Source organism: Thunnus thynnus, chromosome 8, assembly GCF_963924715.1.
Source record: "Thunnus thynnus chromosome 8, fThuThy2.1, whole genome shotgun sequence".
Classification (NCBI taxonomy): domain Eukaryota; kingdom Metazoa; phylum Chordata; class Actinopteri; order Scombriformes; family Scombridae; genus Thunnus; species Thunnus thynnus.
The window spans coordinates 3,499,385-3,519,445 of NC_089524.1; the positions used below are offsets into that span (position 1 = coordinate 3,499,385).

At 38.4% G+C, this 20,061-nt stretch overlaps 1 protein-coding gene and 1 pseudogene across 1 annotated transcript; both read left to right on the forward strand.

The window, feature by feature from the left end:
- The first annotated feature begins 1,653 nt into the window (after nucleotides 1-1,653).
- LOC137188498 (interferon-induced protein with tetratricopeptide repeats 5-like) lies at nucleotides 1,654-4,739 on the forward strand (annotated as a pseudogene).
- An 11,611-nt stretch (nucleotides 4,740-16,350) lies between these two features.
- Nucleotides 16,351-17,830, forward strand: LOC137188499 (putative uncharacterized protein DDB_G0286901). Its single transcript, XM_067598153.1, has 2 exons — nucleotides 16,351-16,379; nucleotides 16,792-17,830. The coding sequence occupies exons 1-2, from the start codon at nucleotides 16,351-16,353 to the stop codon at nucleotides 17,828-17,830; spliced, it is 1,068 nt and encodes a 355-aa protein (XP_067454254.1).
- Nucleotides 17,831-20,061: the final 2,231 nt, after the last annotated feature.

Here is a 20,061-nt window from a genome sequence, read left to right on the forward strand (position 1 = left end):
GTAATATGAATAAATATGTATAGCTAATAATTACAAGCAGTTATTGACTAATCACTTCATGCTGATGTAGTGTCTGATCTCAGAACTTAAATACAAACTGAACTAATCAAACAACAATGAACAGGTGGCAAGACACAAGGGCAGGCTGGGAGCTGATAGGCTGGGGAAAAACCGGGAGCAGGGCAGGGCTAACAAGACTGATGCAGGGCAGGTTTGGCAGGCAAAACACAGGGAAAGGCTGATGAGGTTCACACAGGACAAGTGAGCAGGCTGACCAGGGATACATGAGGAACAAGAGGTTACCAACTGACAAGAATAAAACCAAAGCAATGCAGAGATAAAACTAAAGAAAACTGGACTCAGAGGAAAAAACAACATCGAGCTCAAGCACTACACAAAGCATCATAAATGACACAAATAGTATCACAAACTATCTGTGACGCAAAGCACATTCACACACAATCTTTTTTATCACTGAGACAGTGTATATGCTGTGTGAGTTCAAACCAGAGTGAAAACAAAGACAGACCAACAAAAATAATTATAATCATGAGAGATAGTCTTTTAAAGACACAACTCAAACCAGTTTTCTCCCACTCAGTCCAGTCCAAAGAAAGAAGGGAGAAAAGTCTGAGGGCCTCTGGAGGACAGACTGGGACGTGCAGTATGATGATCGAGCATTGCAGGTTAGAGTACTCGCAGTACCTGCAGACATGTAAGTCTGAGATATAGTTTTGAGTGTCGAAGCTATAGACTAAAGTTGTGTGAGTGATCCAACTTGCTTTTAGTACAATAAATGCAGCTTTTCCCAGCGTCAACATGCACACTTCAAGCTGCAACTCCCACACGCAACAAAAGCATGCAGGGGAGGAAACTACATTTTTTGTAACACATTTTGCACAGTAAGATGTGTGTGGCCAGACACACTGATATTATGGTGTCAGTATCATGTAGAGAAGTGAAAATGTGCCCTTAGGCTGTAAAATAACAGTGAAGAGGTTGAGACGTCATTGGTGGAGGTATAAATGGGTTCAGAAGCAGAGAAGAAGAACTGGGACTGTTTTTTTAGTTTAGAGTAACGATTATCTTGGAGACATTTCAGAACAAATTGAACACATTTTTATAAGTGTTCCTTTTTCTGTTGTCGAACTGGGTGTGTTGAATTTTGATGGGCTGAGTTTTATTAAAATAATTATGAAATTTTATTGATATGACGCTCAAGGCTGATATTCATTTTGATGCCTTGAAGGCCTTGATGTTTTCATTGTAATAATTTATGATAGTTATTTAATAATATTATAGTTGCATTCAATTCTATTCAACTTAACTTCTGATGTGAATCATGTCATTTCATATCTGTGCTGGTTTGCAGCTGTTATCGGTATCAGACTTTCACTACTGAATGTTGATGACGTTTTAAAGTCCATAATTTATTGTAATTTTTTATGGAGCTGGATTTTTAAAAAATATTTTGTCATAATACTTTTTTCCCCAACATTATACATCTTACTGTGCTAACTTACAGTAGCTTATAAATTGTGAAGTAATTATTAAGACATATTTTACTGCTGAATAGCTCTGGATTAAAAAACCTTCGGCAAACATGTTATTCAGTGCCACTACATTGGGTGAGGTGTACTTTCTGACAGCATCATGCCGAAAATAGCATTCATGAACCGGCACAGCAGTGTGATGCCACTGGACATCACTATAGGGGAAGCTGGTATGGAAAGGGCCGAGCCGGCAAGGAGGTTCATGAACGCAGCCCTGTCGGCTGCCCTGTAAACATTGCAGCAGCAGATTTCATGTCATTGTGTCAAATCCTTCTCGTCTCTCGTGTGGAGATTAATTAGGAAGAACAAGACACACGTGCACTCTCTTCACTCTGGGTTATACGCGCATCAGGTGTATTTCTCCCTGACAGCTGTGTGTCATCAGCATAGCTATAGACCTTGACAATATGTTCTCTGATGACATCACCTGTAGGAAGCATGTTTAATGAGAAGAGCAGCGGTCCAAGGCAACTCCCTTGTGCAACACCCGAAGATATGTCATATCTGATGTAGAATCAGCCAGACAAACAAAGGATTTCCTACCAATAAGAGCACAACCAGCTAAGAACAGTTAATCACCTATTTTTTAGGTTTGTTTAAAAGATAAATCCTTAATAATCTTAATAAAAACAGTGGTGGAAGGTACCTAAGTACACTTACTGAAGTACTGTACTTAAGTACAATTTTGAGGGACTATTCCACTGCTTTCAGAGGGAAATATTATACTTTTAACTGCACTACATTTATCTGACTGATATCAGATCAATATTTTCCACATAAAACATATGATTACTGTATGAAATATGCATTATAATAGATTTATCCAACAATATAGTTTGTTAAAATTAGCTTTACCTTGACAACATTAAAATGCTGTTTACATGTAAACATCAATGAATCAGTATTACTAATCATATACACTGTATACGATAAATATATCACTGTAAATTGAGCAAATTTGCATAATGAGTAGCTACTTTTGATACTTTAAGTACATTTTGCTTGCTTTGCAAATTTTGTAGTTGTGCTTAAGTATAATTTTTAATGCAGGGCTTTTACTTGTAATGGAGCATTTTTTTCATTATCATATAGTTACCTTTACTTAAACACTTACATGCTGTTTTAAATGTATTGCTAGAATCCACAAAACCCCTTATCTGTTTATTTTTTATAGTCAACGAATATTTCCCACCTGTTTCCCAAGTTATTGGACACTTTTCTTTTTCATTTCATGGAGTAGATCATTGTTAAACATTACACCTTGAACACACAAGTTTCTACAGCACATTATTCAAGTTGAGTACAGTGATAGAATTTAACTAAGTAAATTTACTTAACTCTGCTCGTCTCTGGTATGAGTCAGAGAACATCATGAGATTTACAGAAATATGATGGTGATGACGACGATGATGATATAACTAGTATGAAAACTCGGAGGGGACAAAGTTCCATTTTCTTTCTTTACAAATGAATGTTTTCAAGTTACACCTTCCTCGGACACACCTGCCACATATTCAGGTCTGCAGAGATTTAATTTCTTGACAAATGAAAGTGACATCATCTAAGCTCCAAGTTGAGTCATGACGAAATCTTGAGATTTTATCGGGTGCACGGTTGTGATAAAGACTACATAAAGAGCAAAAACATTGTTAGAAAACTACTGAGTCCAGGTAACAGCTGCATGATGAGGTGAGTGGCTGCTGCTGCTTCTTCTTTTCTCCTCTTTTGCTCCATAGCCTCCTTCCTTCCTTCCTTTGCTCTTATTTCTTCTCTCCCACTCTCCTTACCAGCTCAGCATATTACCATACTGCATATGTGTTATTATATTAGTGATTTTTCTTCTCCGTCAGTGCTGCTCAGAGTCAGACAACACTGGTGGCTAAACTGAAGGACCTGCAGTGCCACTTCACCTGGGACTTGGAGTCCAGCAGGTCCAAAGGGTTCCGTCTCAGGGACACGCTGGAGGACATCGGCACAGAGGAGGGAAACAGCTGGCTGGGTCACATTTACAACCTGCAGGGGTACATTCACTACCAGCTGGGCTTCACTGAAGACGCCCAGAGTTTCTTCAGCAGGGCCACAGAGTTCTTCCAGATGAGAAACACCGTCTCAGATGAAGGCCCCTGGTTGGTGGTGAACTACGGGAACCTGGCTTGGCTGCACCACCACCTGGGAGAGGAAGAAGAGAGTCAGACTTACCTGTCAAAAGTCGACACTCTGCTAAAAGAATACCCATCTCCATCCCAGGACGAGCTCCATCCAGAGATCTACGCTGAAAAAGCCTGGACCCTGATGAAATTTGGCAAAGCCAAAAAGCTGATGGCTGTAGATTACTTCCAGACAGCATGCAGCCAGATGTGGTGGAGTGGCACACCAGCCGTGTCATAGCATTAGTGAATGCTTATAAGGACCACAACAAACCACTGGAGGAAAACATCATGGGGAAAATGGAAATTGACAAAGAACACGATCCAGAGAACTTGTACCTTGCTGCTTTATACCTTGAGGAATGTGCAAAGAGAGGAGGAAAAATTGAAGATAAAGCACGTGAGTTGGCCGAAAGGGTTTTGACAAGGCTCACAAGCAGCTACAGTGGTATGACACCATTACTAAGGCTGTACACAAGGTATGTACCTTTGGATGAGACTATTGATTTGGCAGAGAAGGCTCTGGAAAGACATAAAGATGAACGTCATCTGAAGTGGTGTGCTGCAGTCTGCTACAAATGGATGATTTATTCACACAAGGGCAATCTCCCAGAGCAAAGCATGATAGACAGAGCAATCAGTCTCCATAAAGAGGTGATCTCTCTTTACCCTCAGTCTTCATTTAAAGTAAAAATATCTCTCGCAAACATATACGCGAAATCAAATCACAGCCAGGCTGAAGCTGAGCAGATTTTCAAGAAGCTGCTAGAAAGTGATCTGGAACCTGCAGACAGACAGATACTTTACAACTCCTTTGCCAGACATTTACACTTCATTCAAAATGATAGCAACAAGTCAATAAAATATCACATGATGGCAGCAGCGATACCGCAACAATCGCCGTATCGTGAGAACAGTATCAGAACTCTGGAGAGGATTAGAGAAAGAAACAGACAACAGATGTGTGGAGAAGTAGACAAATTTCTGGCTAACCTGCAAGGCTAAGAACCGATAATAAAGAGGAAACATTTACTGCACTTCAACTGAACATTTATTGTGACAACATTATGTCAAAAATGCAGAAAAATGTAGATGTTGATGTTGTGAAAAAATCTGTACATATTTATTAGACTGAATACAGATGAGGAAAATTTGTAGAAATTTTGTGATGTTTACACTGACCATTTTTCAAAGGACAATGCTGTTTTAGCTAAAAATTTGAATTAAAATAATATTTTATTGCATGCAGAGAAAGTGTCTAATAATGAAATGATTTGGATCTTTTGTTCATCAGCTTCAGCTCATATTTTCAATAACTAGGTTGACTAACGGCCAATTTACGATTTCTAATAGGAGTCCTACAATCTAGAATTTAATTCTCAGTAAATTTGTACCCACATGTTTTCCTCGTTGTTAAATTTTAGTATCTTTCTATTTTAACAAAATGGTAGGTTCTGCTTTGCACAGATCAGCGCATGAATGTTGATTTTATTTAGACGTTTTGCTCCTGATGAAATCTGATTCTCTTCTGAGGGAGCTTTATTGGCTTTTGTTTTAATCTGTTATCATTCCTTCATCTGACAAATACAAAGATAAATTGTGCAAACAAACAAACAAACAAACAAACAAACAAACGAAAAACGGTGTGTCAACATTTGAGTAATGAAGCTTTTCAGTCCGATTTCAGTCTGGAAGTGTTTCCCTAACACACACAAGCAAAGCACGTCTTGTCTCCAGTTCTGTCAGCAGTTGGCAGCCAGTAAACTTGACCCCAACCTGTTTAGATCACAATTTATACTCATGCAAGTGGATAACTCTGGGTCTGAGAAGGGAAGCCAATGCAGAAGTGCCTGAAACCTGCATTCTCTCTAGTCGCCAGCAGGGGGCGACTCCACTGGCTCCAAAAAGAAGTCAGATTGTATGAAGTCTATGAGAAAATGACCCTACTTCTCACTTGATTTATTATCTCAGTAGACATTTTCCTAACAAGTTTATGGTCTCAGTCGCTAGTTTCAAGTCTTCTTCAACACAGCATGATGTTCATTTTTGAAAAATGATGGTCCCATTTAGAGTAAAATAGACAATAAAGTAGGGTACGCTATTTAAAATATTTTCAGAGATTAGATCAAAAATGTGATCAATGGTCATTATTAAAAATAATAATGGCAATAAAGTGACTTATTGAGTAGATTTAAAGTAAGAATAGATTAAAATGCATTGAATATTCCACAAATATAAAACAAAATATATGTTAATACAACCTAAATATTTAACAAACCCCAATTAATTTTACATGGAAATTTGATTCATGTTAACTTAATTACTGGCAAAAATTTATTTAGATTGACTATGATGATTCATTTTGATCTACTTAACTTTAAATCAGTATCACATGTCTTTAAATCTACTCAGTAATACTACGTGTCACTTTATTGTCTCAGTTCTATTAAGTTCAGTCTTGTCAACATCAAGTCTCCTTGTTGGCTTGATATCTTTAAAGCCATGCAAAGCATACAAAATTTTTCGCCCCTAAACTTCAATACTTCCATTATATGAGAGACAAAAAATGTACCGATTTCAAAAAACAGAAGGCAGGTGATATGTTTGGCTGGTTAGACTTATTTGTTGACTTGTAGGTACATTTCAAAAACTCAATGAAGTCACTTGATTGAATCTGACAGAACGTTAGTTTCAGTGTTTATACCAACATGCACTAAGGTCAGTGTCTGCTTCATCCACTGAATGCTGCAGACACAGAGAAATGGCAGCACTCAGAAAGACTCTCCAGCATGTAATGAAATAAAAAAAAGAAATCTTTAACAGTATCAACTTTGGGAGTTTAATCTGAGTGACTAAATTCCTTTAAAAAAGTCAGACTTGCAGTATATGCAGCAGAACAGAACCAGCTAAGCAAGGAAAGGTATTTTTCATCCAAAAACTTTAAATTTTATAATAAAAAAGATGTGTACAATACATGCTTAATCACAACATTACTGAAGAAAGTGAATCATAAAATAACAAAGTCACATGTGACTGATTGCATGAAACTAGACAAAAGTGTCAATATTACCTGAATAACCTTAAAAACATCACTATTAAGAAACTGTTGAAAACTAAAATTCTAGGGTATCTGTCAGCAGAACATATTGTATGCAATCATAACACTTGCACCGGCTCATTGGTATTAATAAAAAGATGTTTTAATAAAAAAAAGTAAAAATAATTTGGATTGAACAAAGAGGATGTGTATCAAGTGACTGATTTCACATAATTTCCTCATTTTTATATGATGTTGTTGTTTAGTTTCAACAGCCTGGCCTGTAAAATATAAGAGAAACTTCTTAGTGGAAGACAACAAAGGTGTGTTAAACCTTTCACTGTGACTGAAATGAGGATCTTTCAGTTTATTTATGCATCTGTGATCTTTATCTCTTGACTTTCATCCTTGTTTTATTGCATTACTTTCACTTGGCAGACTCACAGAAAACTGCATCTCTGCTCCAACTCTCAGTTCTTTTCAGTCAAGGCTCTGTTTGCCTCTTATTAAAGTAAATTTGGGACTATTTATTCATGTCATGCACCATAACCGTCATTAGTCATTATTCTCCTGTTTTATTTTATCTTCTATTTTATTTTACTCTTTTTAAATCCTTTTAATGTCATTTTATATTGTCTTGGTGTGTTTCATTTATTTCTTGCCTTTTATGTCTCATGTAAAGCAGTTTGAATTGCCTTGTTTGTGCAACGTTGAAGGTATCAAGTCTCTTTCTATTCCTATTAAAAACTGTGTACCCACCAGGTGAATAGCTGAGACGAGATTTCAGCTAAAAGAATTACTATGGCTAAAGAAACATCAGCATTCAGATGAGGAGACAAAGTACAATCGAGAAAAGGCCAACTACTTTGTGCTTCAATTCTGTCCTGCTGTACTTACCGTTGGAGGTTGTGCACATGATAGGAGGCCTGAACTTTCAAGACAGTCCCTAGATTATTCTTGTCATTTCCTCCTCTACTGTCAAGTCTCTGAAAGCTGTAAAAGTTCTAAGCCTCATCCAGTCTACTACAACTTATTTTAACAGTTTTGTCCATAACTTCTATGGGTGATAAATACATTGTACTCACCAATATATTAATATAGTTGATCTCAGCTATTAAGAAGTCAGACATGTCAAAAAAAACACGAACAGTCAGGCAATCAGACAATGTTTGTTGCAAGAAAGGGCTGTTGTAAACATCCATCACAGTTTACAGACAAACTTCCTGCTTCAACTTTGGTCGATCGTACTTGCCGTAGTTGGATTATCACTTTTAGTTAACCCCCGTCATTAGATTACCCATGATTAGTTTTGATTTTATACTAACACATGCTTATGTTTCTATTCAAGTACAAAACAAACCCAAGTTTCATAATTCTAAATGCACAGATCAGTATATATTCACACTCCTCTTGTTAAGGTCTTGATCAGTCAAGAGATCTGAAGTGAAACCAGAACTTTCAGGTTTTGATGCTGAAGTTAAAAAAACAAATTTCACTAATGTTTATAATAATGCAAGTTAGATTATCAGGATGATTATCATTATGTGTTATAAATATTTGTTCCAAATAAAACAATAATTTGGATTGAACAAATGGGGGATGTACATAAACTTCCTGTTCTCACATTATATCCTCTTTCTTATCTAACAAGTAGCCTCCAGAGAACAGCTTTACCTATAAAAATACTAGGAAGAACGTGTTGGAAAGCAGCCAAACTTTGCACAAATAACAATTGAGTGTACCACATTTCACTAATGCTACATGACTGGTATTATACTGGACAGCAGCATTCAGTGGATGAAACAGTCTGTTTCATCCACTGAATGCTGCAGACACAGAGAAATGGCAGCACTCAGAAAGACTCTCCAGTCCGTAATAAAATAGTAAAAAAGTCTTTAGCAGTGTCAACTTTAGGAGTTAAATCTTAGTGACTAAATCCCTTTTAAAAAGTCAGTTTATCAGCTTTGGTAAAGCTTTGGTAGACAATGATCTGATATTTAGAAAACCAAATTTAAGCATTGTGTTGCAGTGATCAGTAGTAGACAGAACTATAGAGCTACCACTAGATGAAATATCAATTGGAATTAGACACTTTGTATTATTAGTTGACAGTTTTAAAGGCCTGCGCTTGGGATGGTATGAGGTCACACTTTTAATTACATAAGATGTTTGGTTCTGTACATTTTTAGGTGCTTTGCTGCACACTTCACCAACACTGGTTGCAGGGATGATTATTAGATTAACATATTTAGGGAAAAAGAGTTTGTGAGCAATATAGTGGGGGAGTTAGACAGTTCAATTCAATTCAATTTTATTTATACAGCACCAAACCACAACAAAAGTCATCTCAGGGCACTTTTCACATAGAGCAGGTCTAGACTGTTCTATGTGTCAAACTTAATGTAGAAACCTGTCTATATTTCTAGATAAAAGAGCAGCACTATTCCCAGTAAGGTGAAGGCCGTCCACTTTCAGTAGGTAAGGAAACTGTGGTGTATTTTCATTAAATGTCATTGGTGTGCTTAAAGACAATATTAAGCTATGCAGATTGATTTTATAAGTTTATAAGCAATAAGGGCTAGTGTGATACAATTTGTATTGGTGTAGTTATAATCTCATGAACCATAGTTAATCACAATGTACGTATAGAGGCACGGTAGAAGAGTCATAATCATACACTGGAGAAATTTGAGTGTGTTTGTATTACATGTCACTTTGCTTGGGTCTGCATTAAAGTCTTCACCTTTTAAAAAAATACTCTCTGGAGGAGATCAAGAAATAAGGGTGTAAAATGACTAGAATAACTTATAAAAAAATAAAAGGCCAGAAGACAACTTGGCAATAATGGTTTAAAATGATTCCCAATACTTGGAAATTGGATATAATCAGGTAGAATTGAATATGTCAGTACATATCCTCAGACAGCTCAAAACCTGTTTTGAAGAGTTTTGACCAACAACAAGTGACGGAGATATAAGTAACATAATAATTGGTCAAAAATTAGGGAGGGTGGATGATAAGGTGTGACCTATGCCGACCCAAGGGAATAAAAACAATGCCCCAAAGAAAAAACCTTCAGAGCGATTTGGTTCGTTGTAAAAGTGCTGATTGCTCCCCTTTTTTGCCGACATTAAAGAACACTTTGCTGCTTGGACCTCTGACTCCCTTTTTATTTTCAAAAGAGGGTTTTTTGCTCTGGTACATTTTTCTGCAACAATTTGATACAACAAAACAAGGCCATTTAACAAATCCAAATCCCTGCTCCTCACAGTAACAAGCCAGCTAGTGGTTCATTGAGATGAGCCTACTGTACATCTCATCAATTACCCCACACAGGTAAGAGACCTGAGACAATTAATCAATGCTGACACATCTTTCTGGCCATCTCAAATGTCCTGACATCTTTAGTAATCTCATACTACTTCATCCCAGCAAAGTAAAATATACCATCTGAAATGTAGCGGAGTAAACATGTAAAGTATGGAGAAAGAGGGATAAAACATTAAATAGACAAGCTCATGTAAAGTACAAGTATCTCAAATTGTACTGCAGTAGATTTGAGTACTGACCTGACACTTAAAGTGAGGTGAGACAGCTGTATACCTGTAATATATTCTACGTAATGAACACCATCATTGAACAGCGTGTACAGACAGGTTGTGAGTTTCACAACATTCCAAACAATGAAACACGTATGAGTAAGGAAATTAGTTTACAGTATGTAAGACTGTTTACTCTCAAGGGGGACCTATATAATATTAGGCATGTGGTTTTAATGTTCTGGCTGATTGGTGTATGGTTCAGTTTAATATAACATCTTCAAACATTGACTATTTTTTTCTCCATCCATCCATTTTCTTTACCACTTATCCTCTAGAGGGTCTTGTGGGAGCTGGAGCCAGTCTCAGCTGACATTGGGTAAGAGGCGGGGTCCACCCTGGACAGGTCGCCAGTCAGTTAATTTAAATACATTCTCATTTAAATATTATAAATGCATTTTTATTACATTGCATTTTTTGTGCACAATGACAGCAACAATATGGATGAAATTTTAAAAGGATGTGGGAAGGTATGTTGACATTGAGAGTACATTTAGGTGTTTAATGGGATGGTAAACCTATATCTAATTGTTAAATGGGTGAAAATTAATTTTAACCATATTTTACCCATATTTGACAGTGCTCCCAGTTATTGACTATACTCACATAATAGCTGAGGTCAAGAGCTGAAGGAAACATGACTGATTTGATGTGGACGCAGACCAAAATAGGGGGTGTACCTGCAGCGATCCAGCTTACCAAGAGATGATCAGTGATCAACCATATAAATAAGTGATAACAGCCTTCTGAACCAAGGACTTTCATCCTTGTTTTATTGCATTACTTTCACTTGGCAGACTCACAGAAAACTGCATCTCTGCTCCAACTCTCAGTTCTTTTCAGTCAAGGCTCTGTTTGCCTCTTATTAAAGTAAATTTGGGACTATTTATTCATGTCATGCACCATAACCGTCATTAGTCATTATTCTCCTGTTTTATTTTATCTTCTATTTTATTTTACTCTTTTTAAATCCTTTTAATGTCATTTTATATTGTCATGGTGTGTTTCGTTTATTTCTTGCCTTTTATGTCTCATGTAAAGCAGTTTGAATTGCCTTGTTTGTGCAACGTTGAAGGTATCAAGTCTCTTTCTATTCCTATTAAAAACTGTGTACCCACCAGGTGAATAGCTGAGACGAGATTTCAGCTAAAAGAATTACTATGGCTAAAGAAACATCAGCATTCAGATGAGGAGACAAAGTACAATCGAGAAAAGGCCAACTACTTTGTGCTTCAATTCTGTCCTGCTGTACTTACCGTTGGAGGTTGTGCACATGATAGGAGGCCTGAACTTTCAAGACAGTCCCTAGATTATTCTTGTCATTTCCTCCTCTACTGTCAAGTCTCTGAAAGCTGTAAAAGTTCTAAGCCTCATCCAGTCTACTACAACTTATTTTAACAGTTTTGTCCATAACTTCTATGGGTGATAAATACATTGTACTCACCAATATATTAATATAGTTGATCTCAGCTATTAAGAAGTCAGACATGTCAAAAAAAACACGAACAGTCAGGCAATCAGACAATGTTTGTTGCAAGAAAGGGCTGTTGTAAACATCCATCACAGTTTACAGACAAACTTCCTGCTTCAACTTTGGTCGATCGTACTTACCGTAGTTGGATTATCACTTTTAGTTAACCCCCGTCATTAGATTACCTTTGATTAGTTTTGATTTTATACTAACACATGCTTATGTTTCTATTCAAGTACAAAACAAACCCAAGTTTCATAATTCTAAATGCACAGATCAGTATATAATCACACTCCTCTTGTTAAGGTCTTGATCAGTCAAGAGATCTGAAGTGAAACCAGAACTTTCAGGTTTTGATGCTGAAGTTAAAAAAACAAATTTCACTAATGTTTATAATAATGCAAGTTAGATTATCAGGATGATTATCATTATGTGTTATAAATATTTGTTCCAAATAAAACAATAATTTGGATTGAACAAATGGGGGATGTACATAAACTTCCTGTTCTCACATTATATCCTCTTTCTTATCTAACAAGTAGCCTCCAGAGAACAGCTTTACCTATAAAAAATACTAGGAAGAACGTGTTGGAAAGCAGCCAAACTTTGCACAAATAACAATTGTGTGTACCACATTTCACTAATGCTACATGACTGGTATTATACTGGACAGCAACAGTCTGTTTCATCCACTGAATGCTGCAGACACAGAGAGATGGCAGCACTCAGAAAGACTCTCCAGTCCGTAATAAAATAGTAAAAAAAGTCTTTAACAGTGTCAACTTTAGGAGTTAAATCTTAGTGACTAAATCCCTTTTAAAAAGTCAGTTTATCAGCTTTGGTAAAGCTTTGGTAGACAATGATCTGATATTTAGAAAACCAAATTTAAGCATTGTGTTGCAGTGATCAGTAGTAGACAGAACTATAGAGCTACCACTAGATGAAATATCAATTGGAATTAGACACTTTGTATTATTAGTTGACAGTTTTGAAGGCCTGCACTTGGGATGGTATGAGGTCACACTTTTAATTACATAAGATGTTTGGTTCTGTACATTTTTAGGTGCTTTGCTGCACACTTCACCAACACTGGTTGCAGGGATGATTATTAGATTAACATATTTAGGGAAAAAGAGTTTGTGAGCAAGTGGGGGAGTTAGACAGTTCAATTCAATTCAATTTTATTTATACAGCACCAAACCACAACAAAAGTCATCTCAGGGCACTTTTCACATAGAGCAGGTCTAGACTGTTCTATGTGTCAAACTTAATGTAGAAACCTGTCTATATTTCTAGATAAAAGAGCAGCACTATTCCCAGTAAGGTGAAGGCCGTCCACTTTCAGTAGGTAAGGAAACTGTGGTGTATTTTCATTAAATGACATTGGTGTGCTTAAAGACAATATTAAGCTACGCAGATTGATTTTATAAGTTTATAAGCAATAAGGGCTAGTGTGATACAATTTGTATTGGTGTAGTTATAATCTCATGAACCATAGTTAATCACAATGTACGTATAGAGGCACGGTAGAAGAGTCATAATCATACACTGGAGAAATTTGAGTGTGTTTGTATTACATGTCACTTTGCTTGGGTCTGCATTAAAGTCTTCACCTTTTAAAAAATACTCTCTGAGGAGAGAAAGAAAGAGAAAGAGATCAAGAAATAAGGGTGTAAAATATCCTCAAACAGCTCAAAACCTGTTTTGAAGAGTTTTGACCAACAACAAGTGACGGAGATGAAAGTAACATAATAATTGGTCAAAAATTAGGGAGGGTGGATGATAAGGTGTGACCTATGCCGACCCAAGGGAATAAAAACAATGCCCCAAAGAAAAAACCTTCAGAGCGATTTGGTTCGTTGTAAAAGTGCTGATTGCTCCCCTTTTTTGCCAACATTAAAGAACACTTTGCTGCTTGGACCTCTGACTCCCTTTTTATTTTCAAAAGAGGGTTTTTTGCTCTGGTACATTTTTCTGCAACAATTTGATACAACAAAACAAGGCCATTTAACAAATCCAAATCCCTGCTCCTCACAGTAACAAGCCAGCTAGTGGTTCATTGAGATGAGCCTACTGTACATCTCATCAATTACCCCACACAGGTAAGAGACCTGAGACAATTAATCAATGCTGACACATCTTTCTGGCCATCTCAAATGTCCTGACATCTTTAGTAATCTCATACTACTTCATCCCAGCAAAGTAAAATATACCATCTGAAATGTAGCGGAGTAAACATGTAAAGTATGGAGAAAGAGGGATAAAACATTAAATAGACAAGCTCATGTAAAGTACAAGTATCTCAAATTGTACTGCAGTAGATTTGAGTACTGACCTGACACTTAAAGTGAGGTGAGACAGCTGTATACCTGTAATATATTCTACGTAATGAACACCATCATTGAACAGCGTGTACAGACAGGTTGTGAGTTTCACAACATTCCAAACAATGAAACACGTATGAGTAAGGAAATTAGTTTACAGTATGTAAGACTGTTTACTCTCAAGGGGGACCTATATAATATTAGGCATGTGGTTTTAATGTTCTGGCTGATTGGTGTATGGTTCAGTTTAATATAACATCTTCAAACATTGACTATTTTTTTCTCCATCCATCCATTTTCTTTACCACTTATCCTCTAGAGGGTCTTGTGGGAGCTGGAGCCAGTCTCAGCTGACATTGGGTAAGAGGCGGGGTCCACCCTGGACAGGTCGCCAGTCAGTTAATTTAAATACATTCTCATTTAAATATTATAAATGCATTTTTATTACATTGCATTTTTTGTGCACAATGACAGCAACAATATGGATGAAATTTTAAAAGGATGTGGGAAGGTATGTTGACATTGAGAGTACATTTAGGTGTTTAATGGGATGGTAAACCTATATCTAATTGTTAAATGGGTGAAAATTAATTTTAACCATATTTTACCCATATTTGACAGTGCTCCCAGTTATTGACTATACTCACATAATAGCTGAGGTCAAGAGCTGAAGGAAACATGACTGATTTGATGTGGACGCAGACCAAAATAGGGGGTGTACCTGCAGAGATGATAATAAGTGATAACAGCCTTCTGAACCAACTAGCAGGTGTAGCAGACTACTTCTAACCCATATCTATGAAGCTGATAACCACTGATAACACCCGTTCAATCAAGTCATAACAACCGAAGTGGGTGTGACACAATGATGTGCTGATTCCCCAAGTAGCAAAAGAGGAAGTGTCTGAAAGGTCATACTGTGAGAATCCAGTTCCTCTGTTTTTTAAGAATGCATATGTCATAAATTTATTCAACACCTGTACAATATAAAAAGGTGCAGCAGGGTTGATAAGGTGTAGTATCACTGTCCAGGAAAACTAATCTACAGTACTTATATGTTCATCATGATGAAGCTGAACCTCTCACTAACTGTAATCTGGGCGCTCTTCAGCACAGGTAACTCTACTTATTCTTACATTGGAGTTTCTGCAGGTTCTAGAAAGACAAATTTAAAACCTTTCAGAACTTAACTATATATATATATATATATATATATATGTATATATATATTGATGGGCCAGCGGTGATTGTCATTGGGGTGGTGGTCACTGTTGACGGGCTGGTGGTCATTGTCATTGGGGTGGTGGTCACTGTTGATGGGACGGTGGCGATTGTCATCGGGGTGCTGGTCACTGTTGACGGGCCGGTGGTGATTGTCATTGGGGTGGTGGTCACTGTTGACGGACCAGTGGTCATTGTCATTGGAGTGCTGGTTACTGTTGATGGACCGGTGGTCATTGTCATTGGGGTGCTGGTCACTGTTGATGGGCCGGTGGCGATTGTCATTGGGGTGGTGGTCACTGTTAATGAGCCGGTGGTGATTGTCATTGGGATGGTGATCACTGTTGACGGGCTGGTGGTGATTGTCATTGGGGTGGTGGTCACTGTTGAAGGGCCGGTGGTCATTGTCATTGGGGTGGTGGTCACTGTTGATGGGCTGGTGGTCATTGTCATTGGGGTGGTGGTCATTGTTGGGGGAGCAGGTGGTGGGACAGTATTACATAAACTGGTCCCACAATAGGTTGGTCCACTGCTGATGTAACCAACACTTCGCAGGAAAGGTAGATTACCCAGGCGGGCAGCAGCTGCACACAGGTTTGTCGATGCACAGCCAAAGGCTGAGAAAGTGCCTTTTCTACTTGTCACTGCAGATGAAATATCACAGTTTTACTATTCAAATTATATTGTCGTTAGTGAGCTAATTTCAGGAATAATAACAATAATAACGTTTATTTGTATAGCACAGGTCAACGAGTGCAAATCAAAGTGCTTTACTGTACATCAATAAAAATCCAAAGGATAAAACACAAGAGACAAAAATAAAATTTAGTAAAAACAGAAAACACCCTAAATCATAGTAAAACACAAAAAGCCTATAAATAGTTATCAGGCCACCAAAACTACATAAAAGCATGCCTAAAAATATGTTTTAAGGTTCTGTTTGAATATCCACCCTGACCTCTGGGATGCTAATCCATAGGTGAGATCTTAGTTCTGGTATGGGGAACGCCCATAAGATCACTCCCACGTAGGAATGTGTGGAATACTTTGAGGTAGTGAAACACATTTGGAGACAGTTTTCATTCATTTTGTACAAAAAAGACTCACAACTGGCTTGAAAGCAGCGGTCCTCTTCTCCTCTGCATTGTAATGGAGAGTTGCATTGACCGGTGATGGGGTTACAAGAGAAACACTGTAGGCTGTTACTCGCCTGAACATTTGGGACTGAAACAGAAAAGAATTATATAACTTATTATAAAGACATATATTGTATATTGACATGCTATATGTATACATAATGACAAACAGTACAACATATTTTTATAATATGATTATAATAATTATAATTATAATATTCCAGTGTCACACAATTAAAATCAAACATGTGGGATGGTGATTTTCTTGCCTACCCTATCTTTTCCTATATTATCTTTTCCCAGTGACCACCACTCCAATGACAATCGCCACCGGCCCATCAACAGTGACCAGCACCCCAATGACAATGACCACCGGCCCATCAACAGCGACCAGCACCCCAATGACAATGACCACTGGCCCGTCAACAGTGACCACCACCCCAATGACAATCGCCACCGGCCCGTCAACAGTGACCACCACCCCAATGACAATCGCCACCGGCCCATCAACAGCGACCAGCACCCCAATGACAATGACCACTGGCCCGTCAACAGTGACCACCACCCCAATGACAATCGCCACCGGCCCGTCAACAGTGACCACCACCCCAATGACAATCGCCACCGGCCCGTCAACAGTGACCAGCACCCCAATGACAATCGCCACCGGCCCGTCAACAGTGGCCAGCACCCCAATGACAATCGCCACCGGCCCATCAACAGTGACCAGCACCCCAATGACAATGACCACTGGCCCATCAACAGCGGCCAACACCCCAATGACAATGACCACCGGCCCATCAACAGCGGCCAACACCCCAATGACAATGACCACTGGCCCGTCAACAGTGACCAGCACCCCAATGACAATGACCACTGGCCCGTCAACAGTGACCACCACCCCAATGACAATCGCCACCGGCCCGTCAACAGTGACCAGCACCCCAATAACAATGACCACCGGCCCATCAACAGCGACCAACACCCCAATGACAATCACCACCGGCCCGTCAACAGTGACCACCACCCCAATGACAATGACCACTGGCCCGTCAACAGTTACCACCACCCCAATGACAATCACCACCGGCCCATCAACAGTGACCAGTACCCCAATGACAATGACCACCGGCCCATCAACAGCGACCAACACCCCAATGACAATGACCACTGGCCCGTCAACAGTGACGAGCACCCCAATGACAATGACCACTGGCCCGTCAACAGTGACCACCACCCCAATGACAATCGCCACCAGCCCGTCAAAAGTGACCAGCACCCCAATGACAACTGCAGCAACTGCAGCAACACAGCCAGCCAACACTACAAATGCTGCAAATGATGCCTGCTGTATCAGACTGGGTATGATCCATCTGCTGCTTGGACTTCTAATTTATACCTTCTATTAGAACACAGAACATAAACACAAATATGGACAGAGCCTCTATGAAGCCACCCAAAGGACTCTGACAGGATCTTTTGAAGTGTTGACTTGTGTTTACTGCTTATCTTTAGTTGGCAGAAATTTAGGAGAAAGGGTCTGGGAGAAGTAAGCAGTAATGCAACGGACACACATACATGTACATACAACAGAGGGAAAACTACCTTTTCACAGCTTTAACTTTATTAAATATTTCCTGGGAATTTTCTCTCAAACCTCTGTGTATTGTAAGTGGATTGAATGCATTATTATTTTATTACATTCTTTTATAGTAATACTCAATTTTAGAAAAAAAAAGTAATATCTGAAATTAATGAAATAATCAATGGGAAGGTCTGAGAGGCTGGGGTTGGGGAGGCCAATAATTTTGGAGGGTTTTTGTGTGATGCACATGAATTTCTTCCTATTGGAGGCAGTTAACATGGTGAAGAAACAGGGGGAACAATAGAGGAGAAGGGGTTGAATTGTACTTTGATAGAGCAGCAGCAAGAGGAGGTGTGGGGCAACAGAAAATGCTGGTATTGAGTTTGTGGAAGGCAGAGAATCTTTGTTGGTAGCTTTTGTGGATGTCAGTGATGTCTTGTTCAAAGCTCAGTTTATTGTCCAGAGTGAGTCCGAGTTATTTGAAGCTCTCTACGAGCTCTCTACTAGCCGTAGTTTGGCTCAAATTTAATCACCGTCCTGAATTCATCCGCTACCCAACCTGTAACTATAATAACATTTAAGAGCACAGCTGTCAAAGTTTATTTGTTATGAAGTTTTGTAGAATGGGACGCAGCAGAGGAAAAAGAGATGGAGAAGAAAAGAAAGAAACCAAGCGAAAAAGGAACCAACACCTGAAGAGCTTAAAATGATAGAGGAAGAGAAGGATGAGATTAATACAAAAAAGGCAACAAAATGGGCAGTTAATATACTGAGAGACTTTTTATACCAAAAACAAAAGAACACTGATTTAGATACATAGCTACTCTGCGGTCATGCTTAACGACACCTGTGAATTTTATGCCTGGGTTCAAGTTATATGAGCATTAGAGATGGTATCAACCACCATATATCACAATTCAATATAATAAGTGATAAGGAGTTCAAGTCAAGCAATGCTGCCTTTAAAGCCATGTTGAAATGCTCCTGGAAAAGCGGCAAAGATACGGGTGTCCATCATCCTCATATAACCGAGTCTGACCTGGAAATAATTAGAAATTCAGATATACTGTCTGGTCAGAAAGATGCGGTTCGAGCCTGGCGCACAAACCATAAAGATCCTGAAAGGTTTTATGTTAGCCATGTCTGGGAATCCCTTGTGTCCGGTTCAAAGTTTTAAGAGCTGCGTTTCCAAGTGTCCAGACATTGCCAAAGTCTTCTATCTTCACCCAAAGTGCATCCCGGACTCTTAATTCCACTCTAGTGTGGTAGGCTACACCCGGAAATATGCTGAAAATAATCTGTGAACAGGTGAGATATTTATGCCTTCGCTAAAGCTGATAAAAACACAAATTATATGATTTTTATATGCTTTAATTATTTTTTCAAATCTCAGTTGATCCTGTCCGTATTGGAGAAGATGACATGGAGCCAGATCTGGTCTTGACATAAATCCACAAGCACCTCTGCCCATCGTCAATCCCCAATTCATCCACCTTCCAATAAGCCAGACTTGCCTATTTCAATGACAAGTTGCACCATTAATGGAAACATCGAGTTTAATTTTCGCTAGTTGAAGGCTTGACAAATCATTGATTGTTAATAGTAAGCTCATTAATATCACTATTAACATAGCATTCTCGCATAGCATTGCAAGAAAAATAGAAATGTAGCCTGGTTTATTTTTTGCTATAGTTAAGGCTAGACCTGTACATTGTTAATATAGACTATTTTGTTATCTGCTATAGTTTAATTGAAATAAAAATGAACCTGTGAAATTGATGAATTAACACAACAATAAAAGATCACCTGTTTGGTAGCCTATGTCTCTTATTTAATCTAACAAATTTAGCGAATGTCTATGAAATGGAACTGCAACTCAGTTGACTACAGCTTAGCAACAGTAAAATGTTGTCATTGCTTTGGGTCAAGTTTACTGGCTGCCAACTGCTGAGAACACTGGTAACAAAGGCAACAAGATGTGCTTTGTT